This window comes from Ahaetulla prasina, chromosome 1, assembly GCF_028640845.1.
Source record: "Ahaetulla prasina isolate Xishuangbanna chromosome 1, ASM2864084v1, whole genome shotgun sequence".
Taxonomy (NCBI): Eukaryota; Metazoa; Chordata; class Lepidosauria; order Squamata; family Colubridae; genus Ahaetulla; species Ahaetulla prasina.
The window spans coordinates 3799569-3825842 of record NC_080539.1 but is presented as its reverse complement, the minus strand read 5'-3'; the positions used below and the strand labels follow the sequence as shown (position 1 = coordinate 3825842).

Genomic DNA, 26274 nt, shown 5'->3' with positions numbered 1-26274 from the left:
TCCCCCACTGGCCTGGCCTGGTGGATCTCCAGACCCCCCACCTCCCATGCACTCCTCCTCCTCCTCCTCCTTTCTTCCTAGCTTTCTATTCTTCCTCCCTCCCTCCTTTCTGTCCCTCAATCTTTCTTTCTTTTTCTTTTTCTTTCCTTCTTTCTTTACCTTCCTTCCTTCTGTTTCCCTGCCCTTCCTGGGAGTTGCTCCCCTCGCCCCCTCCCCGATGCCCCTCTGCCTCCTCTTCCTCCTCCAGCACCACCTCTCCTTCCTTCCTTCCCTCCCTCCCTCCTTTTCTCTTTCCTCCCTTGCCCCTCCCTGCCCTTCCCGGATGTTGCTCCCCTCTCCCTTCTTCCTCCTCCTCCTCCCTTAGCCCCTCCTTCCCTCTATCCATCTTCCTCCTTCCTCCTCCTCCTCCTCCTCCCTCCCTCCCCTAAATCTATCTTCCTTTTCCTCCTCCTCCTACCCCACCTTCTGGAGATTGCTCGCCTCCCCCTCCTCCTCTCTGCCCCTCCTCCTCCTCCTCTTCCTCCTCCTCTTCCTCCTCCCTTAGCCCCTCCCTTCCCCTCTTTCTATCTTCCTTCCTTCCTTTCCTCCTCCTCCTTCCTCCCTAAATATATCTTCCTTCCTTTCCTCCTCCTCCTCCCCACTTCCGGAGGTTGCTCCCTCCTCCTCCTCCTCCTCCTCCCTTAGCCCCTCCCTTCCCTAATCTATCTTCCTCCTTCCTTTCCTCCTCCTCCTCCACCTCTTCCTCCCTCTCACCCCTAAATCTATCTTCCTTCCTTCCTTCTTCCTCCTTCCTTTTCCACCTCTTCCTCCTCCTCCCCATTTCCGGAGGTTGCTTCCTCCTCCTCCTCCTCCTCCCTGGCCCTCCTTCTTCCTCCTCTTCCCCGCCCTTCCTTCCTTCCTCCTTCCTCCTCCTCCCTTAGCCCCTCCTTACCCTCTATCTTCCTCCTTCCTTATCCTCCTCCTCCTCCTCCACCCCACTTCCTGAGGTTGCTCCCTCCTCCTCCTCCCCACTATTCCTCCCTCTCCTCCTTCCTCCTCCTCCTCCTCCCTTAGCCCCTCCCTTCCCCATAATCTATCTATCTTCCTCCTCCCTTTACCTCCTCCTCCTCCTCCTCCCCCTTCCCGAAGGTTGCTCCCTCCTCCTTCTTCCTCCTCCTCCTCCTCCTCCGCTTCCTCCCTCTCACCCCTAAATCTATCTTCCTTCTTCCTCCTTCCTTTTCCACCTCCTCCTCCCCATTTCCGGGGGTTGCTCCCCTCCTCCTCCTCCCCGCCCTTCCTCCCCTTTCCCTCCTTCCCTTAGCCCCCTCCCTTCCCCTCTATCTTCCTCCCTTCCTTTCCCTCCTCCTCCTCCTCTTCCCTCCCTCCCTCCCCCCCTTCCCGGAGGTTGCTCCCCTCCTCCTTCTTCCTCCTCCTCTTCCTCTTCCTCGGCGCAGGCTCGCCCTCCAGCGGCCGGCCGGGGAGCGCAGCGCAGAAGCGGCCGGCCAGGGATGGGGAAGGCGCGGAGGTCGCCGGGCCGCAGGCGGACGCCCCCGGCCCCTCCGCCGGTCCGCGAGCGGGGTTCCCGGAGCTCAGCCCGGGCTCCGGCCAAGCCGCCGCCTCCCGCTCCGCCTCCGCCGTCCAAGGGCCCTCCGGTGGGCTCGGGGTCCCCGGGGGACGCGTCGGAGGAGCCGGCCAGCCTGGCCCTGGGTGCGCAGCGGGAGCGCTGGCTGCAGTTCCAGAAGCGGCAGCGGGTCAGCTGCGAGGAGGCGGCGAAGCTCCTGCTTGACACCTTGTGAGTAAGGGAGGGGGGCGGCAAGGCCACGCCCCCCCCCGCCCCCCCACCCCCACGGCTCCCCTGAGCCTTTTTCCCCAGGAGCCAGAACTTGCCAAGCCTCCGCTCAGTCGCCCACCGACCCGACCCCCTTTAGCGACCTGCCAAGCGAACCCCTTTGCCCATCAAACAAATTCCTTCCTGGCCCCGCAGACCGGACGAACCCCTTTTCTGACTTAACAAAGCTAAGGGACCCCAATTTTCTGACTTGTCAATCAAATGAACCCCCCCCTTTTCTTTTGACTTGCCCATCAAACGAATTCCTTCCTGGGCTCGCAGATCGGACGAACCCCTTTTCTGACTTAACAAAGCTAAGAGACCCCAGTTTTTTGACTTGTCAATCAAACAAACCCCCCCTTTTCTTTTTTGACTTGCCCATCAAACAAATTCCTTCCTGGACCCGCAGACCGGACGAGCCCCTTTTCTGACTTAACAAAGCTAAGGGACCCCAATTTTCTGACTTGTCAATCAAATGAACCCCCCTTTTCTTTTGACTTGCCCATCAAACAAACTCCTTCCTGGACTCGCAGACCGGACGAACCCCTTTTCTGACTTAAAGCTAAGGAACCCCAATTTTTTGACTTGTCAATCAAACGAACCCCCCCTTTTCTTTTGACTTGCCCATCAAACGAACTCCTTCCTGGGCTCGCAGACCAGACGAACCCCTTTTCTGACTTAACAAAGCTAAGAGACCCCAGTTTTTTGACTTGTCAATCAAACAAACCCCCCCTTTTCTTTTTTGACTTGCCCATCAAACGAACTCCTTCCTGGGCTCGCAGACTGGACAAACCCCTTTTCTGACTTAACAAAGCTAAGGGACCCCAATTTTCTGACTTGTCAATCAAATGAACCCCCCCCTTTTCTTTTGACTTGCCCATCAAACGAACTCCTTCCTGGGCTCGCAGACCGGACGAACCCCTTTTCTGACTTAACAAAGCTAAGAGACCCCAGTTTTTGACTTGTCAATCAAACAAACCCCTTTTCTTTTTGACTTGCCCATCAAACGAACTCCTTCCTGGGCTCGCAGACTGACAAACCCCTTTTCTGACTTAACAAAGCTAAGGGACCCCAATTTTCTGACTTGTCAATCAAATGAACCCCCCCCTTTTCCTTTGACTTGCCCATCTAACGACCTCCTTCCTGGGCTCGCAGACCGGACGAACCCCTTTTCTGACTTAACAAAGCTAAGAGACCCCAGTTTTTTGACTTGCCAATCAAACAAACCCCCCCTTTTCTTTTTTGACTTGCCCATCAAACGAACTCCTTCCTGGGCTCGCAGACTGGACAAACCCCTTTTCTGACTTAACAAAGCTAAGGGACCCCAATTTTCTGACTTGTCAATCAAATGAACCCCCCTTTTCTTTTGACTTGTCCATCAAACAAACTCCTTCCTGGACCCACAGACTGGACAAACCCCTTTTCTGACTTAACAAAGCTAAGAGACCCCAGTTTTTTGACTTGTCAATCAAACAAACCCCCCCTTTTCTTTTTTGACTTGCCCATCAAACAAATTCCTTCCTGGACCCGCAGACCGGACGAACCCCTTTGCTGACTTAACAAAGCTAAGGAACCCCAATTTTTTGACTTGTCAATCAAACGAACCCCCCCTTTTCTTTTGACTTGCCCATGAAATGAACCCCCTTTTCTTTTTGACTTGCCCATCAAACAAATTCCTTCCTGGGCTCGCAGACTGGACAAACCCCTTTTCTGACTTAACAAAGCTAAGGGACCCCAATTTTCTGACTTGTCAATCAAATGAACCCCCTTTTCTTTTGACTTGCCCATCAAACAAACTCCTTCCTGGACTCGCAGACCGGACGAACCCCTTTTCTGACTTAAAGCTAAGGAACCCCAATTTTTTGACTTGTCAATCAAACGAACCCCCCCTTTTCTTTTGACTTGCCCATCAAATGACCCCCCTTTTTTTTCTTTTGACTTGCCCATCAAATGAACCCCCCCCCCTTTTCTTTTTTGACTTGCCCATCAAATAACCCCCTTCCTGGACCCGCAGACCGAAGGAACCCCTTTTCTGACTTAAAAAAGCTAAGGAACCCCAATTTTTTGACTTGCCAATCAAACGACCCCTCCCCCCTTTTTGTTTTGAGTTGCCAATCAAATAAACCTCCCTTTTCTTTTGAGTTGCCCATCAAACAAACTCCTTCCTGGAGTCACAAACCAAGCGAAACCCTTTTCTGACTTAACAAAGCTAAGGAACCCCATTTTTGGGACTTGCCAATCAAATGAACCCACTCCCTTTTTCTTTTTTGACTTGCCCATCAAACAAACTCCTTCCTGGACTCGCAAACCAAGCGAACCCCTTTTCTGATCTTGCAAACCAACCCAAACCCCTTTTTTGGATTTGCAAACCCCTTTTCTGACTTAACAAAGCTAAGGAACCCCATTTTTTGGCTGGCCAATCAAACAAACTAAAAGATGGGCATTTTGGAGACCTGGTTGGGCACAGAAGGGGGGGGTTCCCCTGGTAGAAATGTGCCCACTGGGTTTCCATGCATTCCATCAGCCGAGGGCCCAGGGTAAGGGTGGGGGGGTGCCAGTTATTATTAACGAGAGTTTAGAGCCGAGGGAGATCACTGTGCCACAGATAGCCGGACGTGAGTCCCTCCTTGTGAAGTGGGGCTGGGGAAGCAGGTGGGTTTGCTGGTCACGTACCTGGCTCCTTGCTGCGTGACCGAAACCCTGCCCGAGCTCCTGGATGTGATTGCCGGGACGGTGGTTGAGACCCCCAGGCTTATGGTCATGGGGGATTTCAATCTGCCGTCGGTTGGGGTGGCATCCTCGTCGGCTCGGGAGTTCATGGCTTCCATGACGGCCTTGGACCTGACCCAGTTGGTGAATGGTCCCACCCACATCGGGGAAAACACTCTGGACTTGATTTTCGTCTCTGGACAGTGGTTGAATGATCTGGAGTTAGGGGAGTTAGTTATTAGGCAGGGTGGGCATGCTGAGGAACCGAAGAGTTGGAGGGAGTTGGTGGTGTCTTTGGTGTAAAGCAAGGGTATCCTACCTTAGTGGCTTTAAGATCTGGGGACTTCAGCTCCCAGAATTCCCCAGGCAGGCTGGCTAGGGAATTCTGGGAGTTGCAGTCCACAGGTCTTAAAACTGCCAAGATGAAATAGAACAATTTAAATGGTGTAAATAGAACAAGTACAAAAGGTTAACTCTGCAGAATTCCGGCCGTGTATTCCATTCTTTTATCCACTAGTGGCTGTATAGGTAGTCCTCGACTTACGACCGTTCATTTAGTGACCGTACTTACAACGGCACTGAAAAAGTGACTTAGGGCTGTTTTTGACATTTATAACCCTTGCAGCATTCCCGTGGTCACGTGACCGAAATTCAGATGCTAGGCACGTGACTCGTATTTATGACAGTCGTAGCGTCCTGGGGGGGGGTCGTGTGATCCCCTTTTGTGACGAGCAAAAACAACGAGGAAGCCAGACTCCCTTAACAACCGTGTGACTCACTTAACAACTGCAGTGATTGACTTGTGGCGAGAACGATGGTCAAATGGGGCGGAACACACCAAACAACTGTCTCGCTTAGCAACGGAAATTTGTGGGGTTCCGTTGTGGTCGTAAGTCGAGGACTGCCTCTTTTGTAATTCCTTGGTTCTGGAAATGATCGGGAACGTATCTCTTTCTGTTTAGTGAGTACCAAGGGCTGGTGAAACACACAGGAGGCTGTCACTGCGGGGCCGTCCGGTTTGAAGTCTGGGCCTCCGATAACCTTCATGTTTTTGATTGCAAGTAAGTATCACCAGATACTTTTGTCCTTGGGACAGATGCAAAGGACATGTTATCCTTCATTGTACGGTCAGCCAGATAATTAGACTAGATCTGACGTATTTGTCCACCTGTTGAGTGCTTCCCAAGGACCTTGGGATAGGCAGATGGGAATATTCAGTAATATTAAAAGTCACATCGCAGGATGTAAGCTGTTCCGAGCAAAGCTGCCTTTTGCAATTGACTGATTTGTCAATTCCGATGGTGTTCAAGTGTCATCATCAGCCAGATGATTAGACTGGATTTTGTATTTTGATCCACCTATCGAGTTCTTCCCAAGCACCTGGGATAGGCAGATATTAAATATTAAACGTTTTGTGGTGGGATGTAAGCCGTTCCGAGCAAAGCTACCTTTTGTAATTGACTGACAGGGATTTTGTCAAAGCCGGTGGTGTTCAAGTGGTTCTCACCCAGCCAGTCAGATATTTAGACCAGATTTTTGTCCACCTATCAAGTTCTTTCCAAGCATCTGGAAGAGCCAGATATTATTATTTAATAATATTAAAGCTGTTCTAAGCAAAGGAAATTGACTGACTGGGGATTTGTCAATGCCGATGGTGTTCAAAGAGTGCACACCCAGTCAGCCAGATGTTCTGATTGAATTTGGCATTTTTGTCCACCTATCAAGTTCTTCCCAAGCACCTGGGATAGCCAGATATTATTGTTAAATAATATTAAAGGTTTTGTAAGCTGTTCTAAGCAAAGGAAAAGAATTTGCTTTCCTCACAAAAAGGGCTACAAACTTCCTTTTTTCCCCCCAGGCTATTTGTCTGGGCCTTTTTTTGAGAGGGTCTCTCTCTCCCCAATTCACATTTCTTCTTCTCCTCCTCCTCCTCCTCCCCTTCTCCAGCTGCAGCATCTGTGTGAAAAAACAGAACAGGCATTTTATCGTGCCCGCTTCCCACTTTAAGCTGTTGAAGGTAAGAAGAGGGCGGGCAGATGTCGCCTGGGCACCGGTGGGCTTCTTCCCCTTCGCATTCTGCGTGTTGGAAAAGCTGCTTGCTTTTGAGAGACAGTCATCATCTACTGAGCAACTCTGCAAAAGGTTTATTGGGGATCTAGGCTTAGCGACTTTGTGTTTGCGGGTGTCGTGACCGAGGCCCAAGTAGTGATTACCAAACACAACTCAGTCCTGAACAAGTTTATTTTATTAGAACAGCTGAAAAATTAATTCATTCTCAGCTTAGTCCAAAAACAGATTCTTCATAAACAGTCCTTCGGATTTATCAACAACCTTCGTTGTCTTTGGCAACCTGCCAAAGGCTTTTCTTGGCAAAACCCCCCCACAAAGTTCAAGAGACTCTGAAAAAGAAGCAATGGAATCAAGGTTGCTTTTCCACAAAGAACCCAACAGCTCGTTGCTGCTCTTTTAAGCCTTATGGGAGGGGCCAATCATCTCCTGGCCTTACCACCAAGTTGTCCTTTTTGCTTTAGCAGCTCTTGCCTTCTGGCAGCTCTGAACATGTGTGCACTAGGAAAAGGCTCCTCCTGTTCTTCTGCCTCTCTGCTCCGCGAGTCCGCGCATCTCTCCCAGATGGCCCTGGCCCCATCTCTGCCTCGGACACAGAGCCCTCGTCCGGGCTCTCCCCTGACTCCAGGACTGGCCCATCGTCCTCTGCAGCCTCCTAATTTTCCGACTCTGCTGCCAGGTCCGCAGGCTGCTGGCGGACCACAACAGTGGGGTCCTTGGTGCTCTCAGAGCTTAGTGGTTTTCTTGCAGATGTTTCTTTACCCAACTAGGTAACATCATCAGTGCTAGAAGAGGAGCTGGTGGCAAAGAGAAGGAGAATGGAGAAGTGATGGGGGAGAAGGAGGAGGATTGTGAGGTCCTTGGTGCTCTCTTCTAAAGCCTTAGTAAGACCACACCTGGAATCCTGTATCCATTTTTGGTCCCCACGTTAGAGAAAAGATGTTGAGACTTTGGAAGAAGTGCAGAGAAGAGCAACTAAGATGATCAAAGGCATGAAGAACGGCTGCAGGGTTTGGGTTTGGCTAGTTGAGAGAAAAGAAGGACTAGGGGGGATATTATAGCAATAGTGCAGTATTTGAGGGGCTGCCCCAAAGAAGGAGGGGGGTCAGCTTATTCTCCAAAGCACCCGAAGGCAGGACAAGAAGCAACGGATGGAAACTGATCAAGGAGAGAAGCAACCTGGAACTAAGGAGAAACTTCCTAGCAGTGAGGACAATTAACCAGTGGAACAGTTTGCCACCAGAAGTTGTGGGTGCTCCATCACTGGAGGTTTTTAAGAAGAGACTGGACAGCCAACTGTTTCCAATTGTATATAGCAATGGTGGCAAACCTTTTTGCTCTCGTGTACCAGAAGTGGGGGGAGCGCGAGGGGTCGCGTGCACGCGTGCCCACACCCCTAATGCGATGTCCCCCATGCGCCCCACCACCCCGTGCATGCGCACGTGACCCTTGCACCTGCGTATGTGCGCAAAACCCCCCTGTGGCCCCCCCCCGCGCATGCACGCACGACTCTCCTGCGCCCTGTTTTGGGCCTAGCAGGCCTCCCCGAAGCCTCTGGAGGCTGGAAACTGCCTGTTTCCAGACTTCCGGTAGGCCTGTTTTTCGCCCTCCCCAGGCTCCAGAGGCTTTCCGGGAGCCTCCAAGAGGACAAAAACTGCCTCCCCCGGCCCTCCGGATGCCATCCTGAGGCCGGTAACAGACGGTTTCTGGACTTCCGGTAGGCCCAGTAGGCCTCTTTTTCACCCTCCCCAAGGCTCTGGAGGCTTTCCTGGAGCCTCCAGGAGGATGAAAACTGCCTCCACTGGCCCTCCAGAGGCCCTCCGGAGGCCGGAAATGGCCCGTTTCCGGACTTCCGGGACCAGAGTCTCCGCGGGAGCCCTGTACTTACCTGGCATCCAAAATGGGCCGCATGGAGACTCCTGGGAGGGGAGGGGCGGCGTGGGCTGGGCCAGCCGAAAATCAGCTGGCCAGCGTGCGCATGCGCAGTGGAGGTGACCTAGGGCAACGGGTTGCGTGCCCGCAAAGATGGCTCCGCATGCCACCTGTGGAATGTGTGCTATAGGTTTGCCATCACGGGTATATGGGGTCTCCTGCTGGAGCCAAGGGGGCTGGACTAGAAGACCTCCAAGGTCCCTTCAAGCTCTATTCCGATTCTTCTTCTTTCTCTCCAGGGTGCTGACCATCTCGCCACGTATACCTTCAACACTCACTCCGCCCAGCACACCTTCTGTAAGACGTGCGGCGTCCAGAGTTTTTATACCCCGCGTTCCAATCCAGACGGTTACGGTAATGATACGATTTCAGGGCAGAGGGTGGGGTAGCTCATTCGAATCCAGCCATTCTCTTCCGGGAAATGAATCCGTCATCTTTTTTTTTGTTTTTTTATAACCCTGGTTCTTCTCAATTTTAATTGTCTGGGACTGCAGCAGCTGAAAGCTCTTTCCGTTTTTGCAGCATTTGCAAAGCTAACCTTCGCATATTTCATACATGTGAAAAGTGTTTTATGGCAAAAAGAAACCTACATAATTTTCTTTTAAGAGCTCAAGATACAGAAGGATCTTGACAGACTTGAACATTGGGCGCTATCTAACACAATGAAATTCAACAGTGAAAAAAGTAAGGTTCTACATTTAGGCCAAAGAAACAAAATGCACCAGTACCGTATATGTGGTACCTTGCTCAATAGTAGTACCTGTGAGAGGGATCTTGGAGTCCTAGTGGACAACCATTTAGATATGAGCCAGCAGTGTGCAGCAGCTGTTAAAAAAGCCAACACTGTTCTGGGCTGCATAAACAGAGGGATAGAATCAAGATCACGTGAAGTGTTAATACCACTTTATAATGCCTTGGTAAGGCCACACTTGGAATATTGCATTCAGTTTTGGTCGCCACGATGTAAAAAAGATATTGAGACTCTAGAAAGAGTGCAGAGAAGAGCAACAAAGATGATTAGGGGACTGGAGGCTAAAACATATGAAGAACGGTTGCAGGAACTGGGTATGTCTAGTTTAATAAAAAGAAGGACTAGGGGAGACATGATAGCAGTCTTCCAATATCTCAGGGGCTGCCCCAAAGAAGAGGGAGTCAAACTATTCTCCAAAGCACCTGAGGGTAGAACAAGAAGCAATGGGTGGAAACTGATTAAGGAAAGAAGCAACTTAGAACTAAGGAGAAATTTCCTGACAGTTAGAACAATCAATAAGTGGAACAACTTGCCTGCAGAAGTTGTAAATGCTCCAACACTGGAATTTTTTAAGAAAATGTTGGATAACCATCTGTCTGAGATGGTGCAGAGTTTCCTGCCTGGGCAGGGGGTTGGACTAGAAGGCCTCCAAGGTCCCTTCCAACTCTGTTATTATGTTATGTTAAGAATTGCAGTGATTCACTTAACAAATGAGGCGGGAAAAACCGTTTAAATCTAGCAAGCTCACTTAACAAATTTCTCACTTAACCACATAAATTTAGGGCTCAATTGTGGTCATAAGTTGGGGGCTGGACTAGAAGACCTCTGTTCTGCTCTGGCTCCCAAACACGATAAACCCTCTCTAGTTAAATAAATGTTTCCTTTATTAGAAGTGCCGGCAGCCCCGGCCAAAAGTTTCTTTTTCACAGCAGGCTAACAAGTCTGTCAGGTCAGAAGATGAATAGTTGTCTGTCACATCTATTCATCTCCGCACCCTGCCTTTGATCCCCAGAGCTAGGGTGGGTCATCGCTAGCAGTGGTTGCTTTTCTGTCCCAAGGACCGGCCCATAGATTTCCTCTGCTCTCCTCTCCTCTGCATTCTGCGCATCAGGCACTGGGCCCAGCTATTCCTCCTCTTCCTCATCAGCCACCTCCAGACCTGGGGGCTGTTGACTCTCCCTCTGATGCTGCGGATGCTGATCCTGACTCCCACACCTCCTCCTCTGATTCGGCCGCTGGAGGGGCCAGCAGCCGACAGGCCACAACACCCTCCAAGGTCCCTTCCCTCGTTCTTATTCCGCTAAAGCTGCCTGTCTCTCTCTCTCTCTCTCTTTGCAGGAATCGCGCCCCACTGCCTGGATGATGGGACCGTCACCAAGATCACGGTAGAGCCGATCAACGGGAAGGAATGGGAGAAAGCAGTGAAGGGCCACCCCACCATCAGGAATATGTCGAAGCCTTGACCCCGTCCCGTTTCTGGAAAAGCGCAAAGGGGCCCTTCGTGGTCTCCCTTCTTTTAATCCGGGTTTCGTTTAGGAAACCAAAGGGTGCCATTTTTGTGCGTGCGTGGGTGCGTGGGTGTTTGTGTGTCTCTCTCTCTCTCACTCTCTACTGCCTATTTCCCCCATCGGATAGGATAGCGGCATAGAAAACAGGACTCTCTCAATCCTACGCACCAAAAAAATACGTGTATATTTTGTCCTATCTTGAGAAAAAGAGCGATTAAACATCGCGGAGCCCCAAAACGACACCGTAAATGTTTTGCTGTGGTGCAAAGATCCGGAGGGGAATTTCAAAGGGGTGTGTGTGATGTGTGTGTGTGTGCCCTACAGATAGTCCTCGACTTAGGACCTTTCATTTAGCGACCATTGGGAAGTTACATCATCATTGGAATCGTCGCCCGCCCGTCCAGCAGGAGCCGAAGAAGCTTCTTGGATGAGAAGCGAAACATCTTGCGGGAGCTTCCTCGCAGGAGCCTTTCAAGGGGAGATTGGACTGCCATTTGTCGGGGATGATGTAGGGTCTCCTGCTTGAGGGGAGGGAGGGGTTGGACTAGATGACCTACGAGGTCCCTTCCAACTCTTTTCCTCTATCTATCTAATACTATCTTCAAAGAAAAAAAAACCCAGAAAGTCCAGTTGCCTGGAAAAAAAGCATCTTTTGCGACAACCACGACCTGGATGACGGAGAATCTCCATAGACCTTTAGCATTGGAAAAGAAGCGACTTATGACCGATTTTCACACTTAGCGACCGTTGCAGCATTGCCCGGGGTCACGTGATCCAAAGTCGGATGCTCGCCAACCGGTTCGTATTTATGACGGTCGCGGTGTTTCCCCCCCCCCCCGGATCACGTGATCCCCATTTTTGTTACCGTCTGAAAAGGTTAAATCCACGGGTAAACCAGGTTCGCTTAACAACCGTGTTCCTGACTTCGCCACTGCAGTGATTCACTTAGTAACTGGTGGCTGGGGGGAAAAAAAGTTGTACCGTGGGGCCAAGCTCGCTGAACCGAGTGTCTTGCTCAGCGACCAGAGATTCTGGGCTCCGTTACGGTCGTACGTTGAGGACTATTTGTATCTCCATTTTTGAAAAAGAAAAATGAATTCTTAAGATTTTGTTGTTGTTTTTATTGGAAGGAAGCGCTGATCCGTCATGGTGCTTAGAATCATTTCTCTAGAGGCCTCTTTTTATGACGGTCTTAATTCGACCTTGTGGCCGGAACCGCCCAGGGTTAAGAAACTTGGTTTGTCCTGCCGGATGGGGGAATGTCTTTGTGTATTGCAGAGGTCTTCAAACTTGGCAGCTTTTAAGACTGGCGGACTTCAACTCCCAGAATTCCCCAGCCAGATAAGACTGGGGGACTTCAACTCCCAGAATTCTCCAGCCAACTAAGACTGGCGGACTTTAACTCCCAGAATTCTCCAGCCAGCTAAGACTGGGGGACTTCAACTCCCAGAATTCTCCAGCCAGCCAAGACTGGCGGACTTCAACTCCCAGAATTCCCCAGCCAGCTAAGACTGGCGGACTTCAACTCCCAGAATTCCCCAGCCAACTAAGACTGGGGGACTTCAACTCCCAGAATTCTCTAGCCAACTAAGACTGGCGGACTTCAACTCCCAGAATTCCCCAGCCAGCTAAGACTGGCGGACTTCAACTCCCAGAATTCCCCAGCCAGCTAAGACTGGCGGACTTCAACTCCCAGAATTCTCCAGCCAGCTAAGACTGGGGGACTTCAACTCCCAGAATTCTCCAGCCAGCTAAGACTGGGGGACTTCAACTCCCAGAATTCCCCAGCCAGCTAAGACTGGCGGACTTCAACTCCCAGAATTCCCCAGCCAGCTAAGACTGGCGGACTTCAACTCCCAGAATTCCCCAGCCAGCTAAGACTGGCGGACTTCAACTCCCAGAATTCCCCAGCCAGCTAAGAATTCTGGGAGTTGAAATCCCCCAGTCTTAAAAGCTGCCAAGTTTGAAGACCTGGTGTATTGTGTGAATGCTTAAAAGTGGCTTTATTTCAATTTTCGGGTTTTAGCGTTTAGGTATGAATGCTGTTTTAAGGTTGCTTTGTCCAAACGGGACACTTTTCACTTTTTGAGGAAATTCTTGTTTTGAAAAAAAAATAAAAAATAAAAAAACACGTATTTTTAAAACACTTGTTCTTTTTATTTGGATTCATTTCCAAGGGAAGGGAGGGGGTGTGATATTCCCCTCCCTCATCCTGGTGCGAAATACACGCTGTTATTTGTAAGACCGCATGCAAACACAATAACACAAAGCGTGCGGAGAAGAGCCAACAAAGGAATTGTGGGTCATTCCAACACGGGATGTTTTTAAAGAAGAGAGTGGAGAACCGTTTGTCTGAAATGGTGTAGGGCAGCGGTTCTCAACCTGTGGGTCGGGACCCCGTTGGGGGTCGAATGACGATTTGCCAGGGGTCGCCTAAGATCATCGGAAATATGGGAAGTATACGTGCGAGTCGAAGAATCGCGCTCCAATGGTTGACTCCACAAGCCAGCTGCAGGCTCTTCAAATCGCTAGCCGAATTCGGCTTCAGGCGCGATGAATTAAAAAAGAGAGAAATCTTTGCTCTGATGTCTCCCTCTCAAGCCAGCTGCAATCACTCCCAATCGCTAGCCTAATCTGGCTTCAGGCGCCATAAACTTAAATAGGGGAGGAGTCTCCGCTTTAATGCCTCCGTCCTCAAGGCAATCGCAAGCAGTTCAGATCGCTAGCCAAGACGGCTTCAGGCACGATAAATTCAAAACGAAAATAATTTTACAGTTGGGGTCACCACATCATGGGGAATTGTATTAAAGGGGTCGCAGCACTATAAAGGTTGAGAACCACTGGTGTAGGGTCTCCCGCTCGGGCAGAGGGTTGGACTAGAAGACCTCCAAGGTCCCTTCCAACTCTGTTTATTCTGTTATTATTCGGTTATTCAGATGTTGTGGGAGCTTCATCGCTGGAGGCTTTCAAGGGGAGACTGGACTGCCATTTGTTGGGGATAATGTAGGGTCTCCTGCTTGAGCGGAAAGGGGGTTGGACTAGATGATCTACAAGGTCCCTTCCAACTCTGTTCATCTATCTTGATTATTCTATATTCTGTTAAAGATGATCAGGGGCCTGGAGGCTAAACCCTGTGATGAAGAGTTAAGGCAACTAGATATGTTTAACCTAACAAAGAGAAGGACGAAGGGTGACATGATACCAATATTCCAATATTTGAGGGGCTGCCACAAAGAAGGGAGGGAGTCAACCTATTCTCCAAAGTACCTGAGGGTAGGACAAGAAGCAACGGATGGAAACTAATCAAGGAAAGAAGCAACCTAGAACTTAAGAAATTTCCCAACAGTGAGGACAATTAACCAGTGGAACAACTTGCCACCAGAAGCCGTGAGTGCTCCGTCACTGGAGCTTTTCAAGAAGAGACCGGACAGCCATTTGTCTGGAATTGTATAAGGTATTCTGCTCAAGCAGAGGGTTGGACTAGATGACCTTTGAGATCCTTTCCAGCTTTATGATTCTACGTTCTGTTTCTTCACGCTAAAGCTGAAGGAATTAGCAATAGGACTTATCTACCGCTTCACAGGGCTTTTACAGCCCTCTCTAAGTGGGTTACAGAGTCGGCACATTGCCCCCAACAATTTGGATCCTCATTTTACCCACCTCGGAAGGATGGAAAGCTGAGTCAACCTTGAGCTGGTCAGGATTGAACTGCTGGCAGTGGGCAGAGTTAACCTGTAATACTGCATTCTAACCACTGGGAGGGAAGGGAGGGAAGAGAGGGAAGGGCAGGAAGGAGGGATAGATAGCAATAGCACTTAGACTTATATACTGCTTCACGGTGCTTTTACAGCTCTCTCTAAGAGGTTTAGAGAGTCGACACATTGCCCCCGACAATCTGGGTCCTCGCTTTACCGCCCTCTGGAGGACGGAAGGCTGAGTCAACCTTGAGCCGGTCAGGATTGAACTTCCTGGCTGCGGGCAGAGTTTAGTTTACAATATTGCATTTCTAACCACTGCACCACCATGGTACCCTACATTTAATAATTCCTTGGGCTTCTGTCATCACAAGAACATGACCAAATGGGTGCAGAAGAACACTGCCACAATCACCCACTGTTGTGTCTCGCCCGCTCCCCCTGCCGCAGCCGGGCCCCTCTTATCTCCTGCCGGAAGCTGATAGTTTGGAAGAATGTCCTGGCATGCCTCCAGGCCCCAGCCCTGGCACCATGCCCAGACAGGCCGAGCAAGACGAAGGGCCTGACGTGCCTTCAGCCCCCAGTCCTGGCACCATGCCCAGGCAAACGGAGTAACTAAACCCCTCCCCCACAGCATGTGAGCCTGAAGAATGTGAAGCCAGATTACCAACAGCTGGAGGCTGGAGAGATCCTCGCTTCCGGAGAATTGAGAGGCGACGTCAGCAAAAGGAAGGGAGGGGCAGGCCTGGATAAGTGCTGAGTCATGGAGCCACACCCCATGGCCTATATAAAGGATCTGCTTTCTGGCATTCTCTGAGTCAGGCAAAGTCTAACTTGGATTGCTGAAGTCACACCTTGGATTCCTGCCTGCCCTGAGGACTCTGATAGGACTTTGGCAGAGCTGCAGAGGCACGCTTGATACGGACTTCCCCGACCCGGCCGTCAGCGGAGGAGTGGGACACAACACCCACTTCCCCGGCAACAGCAGCCAAAAGTGCCATTTGATGGGCTCCATTCCACTCTGGAGTCCCCTGGAAAAACCACGTCTCCAGGGTCTTGCGAAAGAGTATCAACATGGGGAGGCCAATCTTATCTCCGCAGGGATGATGTTTCACAGGGAGGGAGCCACCACAGAGAAGGCCCTTCTTGGTCCCACCTGATAGACCTCCCTTAAGACAGGAGAACCATAACATTTTATTTCCACAGAAAGAAGGGAATTGATAGTGTGATGGTGTGAAATGGAATATGTTTTATGTTATATTTTAGATTATGTTTGTTAGTTACTATACCCTGTATTCTGTTCTGGGAAGTCTCGGGGGAAATGCGGGGGGGGGGGGGAAGGGGAAGATTATAAATTGATTGATTGCCATTGTACAGGAATAATGGTAGAATTAAACAAGTTGGAATGGTGTAAAGTCGGGACTGCTCGGTAACCACTCCCGAAGGGAAAGGGTAAGGAAAGAGGAGTAAAGAAGGAAGAAAGTAGGTAGGCAGGTAGGTAGGTAGGAAAGAAGGGAGGGAGAAGAAAGGATAGGAGGAGAAGAAGGAGGAGAAGATAGAGGGTTAGAAAAGATGGTAGTGAGAAGTGGGAAAGAGGAGGGGAAGTAGGAAAGCGAGGAGAAGGATGGTGGGGAAAGTCAAAGAAGGATGAGAAGGGAAGAAAGGATTAAGGGAGGGAGTGGCGGTCGAGCAGCCCTGATTGAGTATAATTTGAGTATAGGATCGATTGTTGGATAAGTGATTGTATTGTACACTGGTCAAATTGTGGGAATTATTATGGAAAAATAAAAAATTTCACCCTGGGAACATTTTATTTCCACAGATATGCAGAACGGGTATTCAGCTGGTTCAGACCGGTTTGCCCGAACCGGTAGCGGAAATCACCGGTAGGCCTGCCCACCCGCCCCTGTTCTATGTCATCCTATTTAGGGACGTTTTTGAGGCCAGGCGCATGCACGGAAGGCCAAGCGTACGTGCGGAAGGCAGGTGCGTGCACGAACCGGGTGCAGGCATCCACACACGAAGCGCGGCGAACCGGTAGCACCATAATGTGCAACCCACCGCTGCAGGGATGATGTCCAACGTGGAGGGAGCCACCACAGAGAAGGCCCTTCCTGGTCCCACCAGATGGACCTCCTTAAGAGAGGAGAGTCATAACATTTTATTTCCTATTTTATCTCGGTGAAGGATGATGCGCCATTGGAAGGGAGCCACCAGGGAGAAGGCCCTTCTTCATGGTCCCGCTAGAGTGTTCCACTGGGCAGGGGCCTAGAGAGTCGCATCTGTCTCCCTGTTTTTCGCTCTGGGTCTCCAGTTCATCCACAATCTCTCTTCCCCCCGTTAGAGGAAACGCAGCGAGTTGATCACCATGTAGCGGGAGAACCTCACGTACAGCCGGCGGAACCAGAGGAGCTGGCTGTGGTGACACCGCATCGCTCTCTGGAAAGAGAAGACAGCATTAGATTTCAGCCAACTTACGGGCAAGGAGAACCATGCAAAGGAATCGTTTGGGTGGAAACCTTGAATACAGGTAGTCCTCGACTTACAAAAGTTCAGTTAGTGACCGAAGTTACAACTGAAAAAAAGTAAGCATTTTTCACATGACCGTTACAACCTCCCTGTGCTCATGTGATCAAATTTCGGACACTCGACACAGGGGTGGTATTTACTTACTGTCCCTACCGGTTTGCAAATGTGAGCGCTTGCGCTTCCACGCAAGCGCCCGGCCTCCAAAATGTGCCAAAATAGCACGACTTGGAGCCGAGGCAGGTGGGCAGGGCCACCCGCAATTTCCGCTACCAGTTCGTGTAAACCGGCTGAATGCCACCTCTGACTTGGCAACTGGCATGTACTTACGATAGTTGCAGGGTCCCGGGGTCTCATGATCCCCTTTTGCGACCTTCTGACCGGCAAAGTCCATGAAGAAGCCATGATTCGCTTAACAACCGTGTGACTCACTCAACAACTGCAGCGATTCATTTAACCACCATGTTAAGTGAAAAAAGTCATAAAACGGGGCAGAACTCCACAACGGTCTTGCTTAGTGACAAAAATTCGGGGCCTTGTCAGAAGGTGTGTGATCGCACGACCTGGGATGCTGCAACGGTCATAAATATGAGCCGGTTGGGAAGCGGGACAAATTTTGACCACGTGACCAAACAGGGATGCTACAACGGTTGTAAGTGTGAAAACTAACCATAAATTAAATTAAATCATAAATTAAATCATCCTATTAGACCTCCTGTTCAACATCTATATGAAGCCGCTGGGTGAGATCATCAGTGGCTTCGTGTGAGGTACCAGCTGTACGCTGATGACACCCAGCTGTACTTTTCCACACCGGACCACCCCAATGAAGCTATCAAGTGCTGTCCCGGTGTTTGGAAGCCGACGGGTCTGGATGGGGAGAAACAGGCTCAAGCTCAATCCTCCAAGACGGAGTGGCTGTGGATGCCGGCATCCGCACAGTCAGTCAGCTGAGTCCGGCGGCTGACTGTCGGGAGCGAGTCATTGGCCCCGATGGAGAGGGTGCGCCTTTGGGTGTTCTCCTGGATGCACGGCTGTCTTTGAAGATCATTTGACGGCCGCTCCAGGAGAGCTTTCCACCAGGTTCGCTTGGTGCGCGCCAGTTGCGCCTTTCTAGACCGGGATGCCTTGTGCACAGTCACCACGCCTTGTGACGCCTCGCCTGACTACTGCAATGCTCTCTACATGGGGCTCCCTTGAAGGGCATCCGGAGGCTGCAGTTGGTCCAGAATGCAGCTGCGCTGGTGATAGAGGGAGCCCTCGTGGCTCCCGAGTGACACCTATCCTGCGCAGGCTGCACTGGCTACCTGTGGCCTTCCGGTGCGCTTCAAGGTGTTGGTGAACGCCTTTAAAGCGCCCATGGCATAGGGCCGGGTTACTTACGGGACCGCCTGCTGCTACCGAATACCTCTCACCGACCAGGCGCCTCACAGAGAGGGACTCAGGGTGCCGCCGGCGCGACAGTGTCGCCTGGCGACACCCAGGGAAGGGCCTTCTGTGGGGCTCGCCTCTGGAAAGAGAAGACAGCATTAGATTTCAGCCAACTTACGGGCAAGGAGAACCATGCAAGGGAATCGTTTGGGTGGAAACCTTGAATACAGGTAGTCCTCGACTTACAAAAGTTCAGTTAGTGAAGTTACAACTGAAAAAAAGTAAGCATTTTTCACATGACCGTTACAACCTCCCTGTGCTCACGTGATCAAAATTCGGACACTTGACACGGGGGTGGTATTTACTTACTGTCCCTACCGGTTTGCAAATGTGAGCGCTTGCGCTTCCAGCAAGCGCCCAGCCTCCAAAATGTGCCAAAATAGCACGACTTGGAGCCGAGGCAGGTGGGCAGGGCCACCCGCAATTTCCGCTACCGGTTCGGGTAAACCGGCTGAATGCCACCTCTGACTTGGCAACCGGCATGTACTTACAACAGTTCTAGGGTCCCGGGGTCTCATGATCCCCTTTTGCGACCTTCTGACCGGCAAAGTCCATGAAGAAGCCATGATTCGCTTAACAACTGTGTGACTCACTCAACAACTGCAGCGATTCATTTAACCACCATGTTAAGTGAAAAAAGTCATAAAACGGGGCAGAACTCCATAACGGTCTTGCTTAGTGACAAAAATTTGGGGCCTTGTCAGAAGGTGTGTGATCGCACGACCTGGGATGCTGCAATGGTCATAAATATGAGCCGGTTGGGAAGAGGGACAAATTTTGACCATGTGACCAAACAGGGATGCTACAAGTGTGAAAACTAATCATAAATTAAATTAAATCATAAATTAAATCATCCTATTAGACCTCTCAGCGGCTTTTGATACTATCGACCATGGTATCCTGCTGCGCCGGTTGGAGGGATTGGGAGTGGGAGGCACCGTTTATCGGTGGTTCTCCTCCTATCTCTCCGACCGGTCGCAGACGGTGTTGACGGGCAGAGGTCGACCCAGCGCCTCACTTGTGGGTGCCGCAGGGCCGATTCTCTCGCCTTCTGTTCAACATCTATATGAAGCCGCTGGGTGAGATCATCAGTGGCTTCGTGTGAGGTACCAGCTGTACGCTGATGACACCCAGTTGTATTTTTCCACACCGGCCACCCCAATGAAGCTATCAAGTGCTGTCCCGTGTTTGGAAGCCGACGGGTCTGGATGGGGAGAAACAGGCTCAAGCTCAATCCTCCAAGACGGAGTGGCTGTGGATGCCGGCATCCCGGTACAGTCAGCTGAGTCGCGGCTGACTGTCGGGAGCGAGTCATTGGCCCCGGCGGAGAGGGTGCGCAATTTGGGTGTTCTCCTGGATGCACGGCTGTCTTTGAAGATCATTTGACGGCCGCCTCCAGGAGAGCTTTCCACCAGGTTCGCCTTGGTGCGCCAGTTGCGCCTTTCTAGACCGGGATGCCTTGTGCACAGTCACCACGCCTTGTGACGCCTCGCCTGACTACTGCAATGCTCTCTACATGGGCTCCCTTGAAGGGCATCCGGAGGCTGCAGTTGGTCCAGAATGCAGCTGCGCTGGTGATAGAGGGAGCCCTCGTGGCTCCCGAGTGACACCTATCCTGCGCAGGCTGCACTGGCTACCTGTGGCCTTCCGGTGCGCTCAAGGTGTTGGTGAACGCCTTTAAAGCGCCCATGGCATAGGGCCGGGTTACTTACGGGACCGCCTGCTGCTACCGAATACCTCTCACCGACCCGTGCGCCTCACAGAGAGGGACTCTCAGGGTGCCGTCGGCGCGACAGTGTCGCCTGGCGACACCCAGGGAAGGGCCTTTCTGTGGGGGCTCCCGCCTCTGGAACGAACTCCCCAGGACTTCGTCAACTTCCGGATCTCCGAACCTTTCGCCGCGAGCTCAAAACTTACTTATTTATCTGCGCTGGACTGGGTTAGTTTTTTTAAGTTATGGGTTTTTAATGGGTTTTATCTCTAAATTTTAATTGTGGCCAATTCAAATAAGTTTTTTACTAGTATTTTAATTGTATCTATAATGTATTTTCATTTTTTACTTGGCTGTGAACCGCCCTGAGTCCTTCGGGAGAAGGGCGGTATACAAATTTAAATAATAAAATAAATAAATAAATAAATCACTTTTTTTCAGCGCCGTCGCAACTTCCGACGGTCGCAAAATGAACGGTTGTCTCATGGCTGACTTCTCACACATCTCTCCTTGCAACCTGGCAACAGAAACTAGGGAGAGGGAGGGAGAGAGTAATTGGACTCTATGGGGAGCCGGGAGGGAATTGAGGGATTCAAGGGCACCGTCTCTAATTCTACACCTCAAGGTCGATAAAGCCACGGACGGTTTCCAAAACAAATGAACAGATTAACAGAGTTGGAAGGGACCTTGCAGGTCATCTAGTCCAACCCCCTGCCTGAGCAGGAGACCCTACAACAGTGATGGCTAACCTTTTTGTCATTGCGTGCCGAAAGTGACCCATAATGCAATGTGTGTGCGACCCCCTCCGTGTGCCCCACCCTCCCATGCAGGCACGCGCACCCCCATGCTTCCCCCACACCCCTACGCATGCATGCATGACCCCCCCCCGCGCTCCCCTGCCCCCTGCACATCAGTGGGTTGCTACCGGTTCTCCCTGGTTCGGTAGAGCCGATAGCGGAAATATTGACGTGAGAGCAAACCGGTTTGCTCCCACCATCAGCTGGCCCCTCCTGCCCGCCTCTGCGCTATATCTACCTATATTCCTTCATTTTTAGCCCAGCTGAAAGGCGCACCAGAGCGGATTGCCATGCCTCAGCTGTTCAGCAATTCAATGTGCTTGCGCCAAGCGCAAGTTAGGCGCGCGTACGAGCAAAGCGAGCACATGCATGCCAATCGCGTGCAAAGCGCGTACACGAAGCGAACCGGTGCTAACACCGGTTAGATCCCACCACTGTTGCACATGCATGTGCGACATCCCACCCACCCACCCCGTGCTCCCACCACCACTACCCTGTGCATTCTCCCACATCTCCCGCATGCCCCCTGCCTCCTGCACGTGCGCGGCAGAGACCCAAAATTCAGCTGGCCAATGGGAGGCACGTGCACACATGCGCAGTGAAACTGAGCTGGGGCGATGGCACGTGTGCCATAGATTTGCCATGATGGCCCTACATCATTTCTGACCGAGGGCAGCCCAGTCTCTTCTTGAAAGCCTCCAGGGATGAAGCTCTCACAACTTCCGAAGGCAACTTCTGTTCCATGGGTTGATTGTCCTCACTGTCAGAAAATTCCTCCTTATTTCCAGGGTGAATCTCTCTCCTTGATCAGTTTTCATCCATTATTCCTTGTCTGGCCTTCAGATGCCTTGGAGAATAGCTTGACCCCCTTCCTCCGCTCTGGGGCAGCCCCTCAAATATTGGAAGATGTTCTCCTGTCTCCCCTGGTCCTTCGCTTCACTAGACTAGCCAGGCCCAGTTCTTGCAACCGTCCATCGTATCTTTTAGCCTCCAGTCCCGTAACGTTTTTGGAGGCTGAAGAATTTAAAGCAGAGTCAACCTTCTTCATATGAGATGGACACCTCTGCAGCACTCTACTCCCTGCACCCGTTTTGGCCGGCAAAATGCTGCAGGAGACCATCCAGGCTGAAAAAGGGGCATGGGAGGCGCATGCGGGGGCCCCGCATCCTGTTTTGGCTGCCAGGGGCACCGTGGGCCTGTCCTTTGCTAATTTCAGGCCGGCCCCGTGAGCCAGATTTAAGCACCTCCCCATGCCGGATCTGGCCCAGGGGCCTTGAGTTTGACACCCTTCCTCCAGATCTTCCTGTCTATGAGGGGGGTCACTGGTCAGTGGTGGGATTCAACAACCGGTTCTCTGCCCTAATGACTAGCTGGGTAGGCGTGGCTCGGTGGTCATGTGACCGTGTGGATGTGGCCAACTCAACATCACTCAGGTCGACAGGCGCTTCGCCTAAGCTATTACAATGTAATAAAGGTTAAGCCGAGAGGCAGTTTCTGTAAGCAGGTCAATAAAGATTAGGCTAGAAATACCACCAGAATCTTTCCTTCCTGCCTTCCTTACAGGATTAGCCCTTAAAGTGGGAAAAAACAAAATAAGATTTCTTCCAACAACGGGTTCTCTGAACTGCTTAGAAAGTTAACAACCGGTTCTCCCGAATATGTGCGAACCGGCTGAATCCCACCACTGTCACTGGTGCTCTCTGAGTTTGGTGGCTTTCCGGCTGATGTTTTCCAGATGTTTTCCAGATGTTTTCTCGCAGACATCTAGAACCAGGTCCCCCTGGTTGAGATGTGCCCTCCAGGTTTCCGAGCATTTCATCAGCCGAGGGTCCAAGGTAGGGGTGGGGGGGTGGCGGTTGTTATTAAGGAAGATCTAGAGCCGAGGGAGGCCACTATTCCTCAGATTGCCGGGCTGTGAATCCTCTATGTGCGGTGGGGCTATAGGAATCAGTTGGGCTTGGTGATCGCGTACCTGGCTCCTTGCTGCGTGACCACAGCCCTGCCTGAGCTGTTGGAGGTACTTGCTGCTGTGGCGGTTGAGACCCCCAGACTTATTGTCATGGGGGATTTCAACCTGCCATCAGCTGGCTCGTCATCGACGGCAGCTCGGGAGTTCTTGGCTTCCATGACGGCCTTGGACCTGATTCGAGTAAATGATGGCCCTACGCACACGGGGGGAGGCACACTGGATCTGCTTTATATCTCTGGACAGTGGTTAAATGATCTGGTATTAGATGATTTAGTAACGGAACCAATGTCATGGTCGGATCATTTCTCCTTCGCCTAGACTTCCGAACCGCCATTCACCATCGCAGGGAGACGGAACCTATACGGTGGTTCCGCCCCAGGCGCCTGATGGACCCTGAGAGGTTCCTGACGGAGCTTGGGCCATTCCCTGAGGATCTGGCCCACGGCACGACTGAGGAACTGGTCGTGGCCTGGGAACAGGCCGCGCCGGGCCTTGACCGTGTCGCGCTTGCCTCTGACCCGCGAGATCTCGACCGCCCCTTGGTTCTCCGAGGCTGAGGGAGATGAAACGCCGGAGAAGACGCCTGGAGAGCACCTGGAGGTCCAGTCGCCCGAATTGATCGACACTAGTTAGGTCCTATTCTAGACCTACCTAGTGGCAATGAGGGAAGCGAGGCGCCCACGCCCACCCTCATTGCGCCGGCAGATAACCGCCTGCCGCCCAGCTGGGTCACCCGCCTCTCCTACATCAGGAGGTGCGGATGACCTTGCAGGACGAGCCGAGGAGTTTAGTGGTTATCTATACGATAAAATCGCCCAGCTGAGGGACGGTCTGGATCGAATTTGGGATGATCCAAGCGAGGGAGAGGAGGCACGTCTTGTTGAGTCCATTTGGGATGAGTTCGACCCTGTGGCTCCCGAGGACGTGGACAGGTTGTTGGGGAGGCTTCACGGCACGACATATTTACTGGACCCGTGCCCTTCCTGGCTGGTACTGGCCACTCAGGAGGTGACACGAGGCTGGCTCCAGAGGATTATCAACGCTTCTTTGTTGGAAGGGGTTTTCCCTGCCGCCTTGAAAGAGGCGGTGGTGAGACCCCTCCTTAAGAAGCCTTCCCTGTCTAATATGGACAAGAAATTGGATGATTTGCAAAGAGGCCAAATGGAAATAAGAGTAGAAATTGTGACTATCCAAAAGGATTTAAAGGATACTCAACAAGTCTCAGCAGAAAACAAGCAGAAAGTGGAAGGTCTGGAGGGTGAGATGCGGGCAGTGCAGAAAAGAGAGGAGACGACAGGCAATGCTGTGCTTGGACTACAGATGGATAAAATGTCTTATTTTCTTAGGTTTCAAAATTTGGAAGAAGTGGACCAAGAAGATTTGAGAGATGTTGTGACTAAATTGTTGGGAGAATTTCTTGGGAGAGGTGTTGATTTCATGAATTGGGATGTGGATCGAGTTTATAGAGTTAATTCACAATATGCACGCACGCATGCAGTTCCCAGAGAGGTTCATGTCAAATTTGTGAGAAGAGAGACGAGATGAAATTCTTAGAAAACATAGGAGTGGGGCACTGATTTACAGGGGGCAGGGAGATAGCCATTCTGAGGCAGATTCCCAGACAGGTACGTGAAATGAGAAAGAAATATTACTTTTGTCAAGCAAATTGTACCAGAAGGGAGTGGGCTTCAGATGGCTGATGCCAGAGGGATTGATGATTTTCCGGGAGGGCATTACGAAAAAATTAGTACAATGGAGGCTACGGCCTACGTGGAGGAACACAAAGCCTCCTGGAATCAGATGACCCAGGAATTGAAGAAGGGAGGTTATAGACCATGGGCGGAGGCGGCTGCCGCTGTTATGCCCTGGAGTTGGGTCAGGCTGAACCCAGAGTTCTGAGATCCAAAACTAGGAAGTGATAAAGATATTTGGGATTGTGTTGGTTTTCCTTATTCTCTTTGTACGATATTCTGTTTATTCTTGACCCTTCTTTATTACGTATTTAAGATTTGTAAACTTAGCTACTGTGTCACCTGCTTGCCATATGGCTGTTGTATGTGTTAAAAATTTGAGTAAAATTTTATCTGGATAAGAAAATGAAAATTTACCATACCTGATATGTATTTGTATAAACCTTTTTGACTAATAAAAACGAAGCCTTCCCTGACCCAGCTGTTTTGGGTAATTATCGTCTAGTTCCAACCTTCGCTTTGTTGCGAAGGTTGTAGAGAGTGCCGGGCGCGACAGCTTCCTCAATACCTGGATGAAGACTGTTCATTCAGACCTGCTCCAGTCCGGCTTCCACCCGGATACAGCACGGAGACAGCTTTGGTCGCCGGTGGATGATCTCTGGAGGGCTCGGACAGGGGTTATTCCTCTGCCCTGGTCCTATTAGACCTCTCAGCGCGCTCGATACCATCGACTATGGTATCTTGCTGCGGGTTGGGGGATTGGGAGTGGAGGCACCAGATATCGGTGGTTCTCCTCCTATCTCTGACCGTCGCAGACGGTGTTGACAGGGGGCAGAGGTCACCGCGAGGGGCCTCACTTGTGGGGTCCTCAGGGTCGATTCTCGCCTTCTGTTCAACATCTACATGAAACCGCTGGGTGAGATCATCAGTGGTTTCGGGGTGAGATACCAGCAGTACGCTGATGACACTCAGTTGTACTTTTCCATCCCTGACCACCCCAATGAAGTTGTTGAAGTGCTGTCCCGTGTTTGAGCCGACGGGTCTGGATGGGGAGAAACAGGCTCAAGCTTAATCCTCCAAGACGGAGTGGCTGTGGATGCCGCACCCCGATTCAGTCAGCTGCAGCCGCGCTGGCTGTTGGTGGCGAAGTTATTGGCCCCAAAGGATAGGGTGCGCAACTTAGGTGTCCTCCTGGACGATCGCTGTCGCTTGAAGATCATTTGACGGCCGCTCCAGGGGGCCTTCCACCAGGTTCGCTTGGTTCGCAGTTGCGCCTTCCTTGATCGGGATGCCTTATGCACGGTCACTCATGCGCCTGCTACCTCTCGCTGATTACTGTAATGCTCTCACATGGGCCCCTTGAAGTGCGCCGGAGGCTTCAGTTAGTCCAGAATGCAGCTGCGCGGGTTATAGAGTGAGCTACACGTAGCTCCCATGTAACACCGGTCCTGCGCAGGCTGCACTGGCTGCCTGTGGCTTTCCGAGTGCACTTTAAGGTGTTGGTTATGACCTTTAAAGCGCTCCATGGCTTAGGACCTGCTGCTACCACATGCCTCCCACCGCCCCCCACCCCCCCCTAGAGAGGGGCTTCTCAGGGGGCCGGCCGCCCAACAATGCCGGCTGGCGGCCCCAGGAAGGGCCTTCTGTGGGGCACCCACACTCTGGAATGAGCTTCCGGTT

General features: G+C 51.4%; 2 protein-coding genes across 2 annotated transcripts in view; one reads left to right on the top strand and one right to left on the bottom strand.

Moving 5' to 3' along the window:
• The first annotated feature begins 1327 nt into the window (after positions 1-1327).
• On the top strand, positions 1328-12909 carry CENPV (centromere protein V). The gene is made up of 5 exons (XM_058164003.1): positions 1328-1771; positions 5479-5577; positions 6464-6533; positions 8755-8869; positions 10605-12909. The coding sequence occupies exons 1-5, from the start codon at positions 1488-1490 to the stop codon at positions 10727-10729; spliced, it is 693 nt and encodes a 230-aa protein (XP_058019986.1). The 5' UTR covers positions 1328-1487; the 3' UTR covers positions 10730-12909.
• Positions 12910-16615: 3706 nt separating this feature from the next.
• PIGL (phosphatidylinositol glycan anchor biosynthesis class L) overlaps positions 16616-26274 on the bottom strand; it is a 41726-nt gene continuing 32067 nt past the window's right edge. Inside the window, exon 7 of the mRNA XM_058164002.1 lies at positions 16616-16908. Within this exon, the coding sequence (XP_058019985.1) occupies positions 16810-16908 (99 nt within the window). The 3' untranslated portion in view covers positions 16616-16809. The remainder of the gene's footprint in view (positions 16909-26274) is intronic.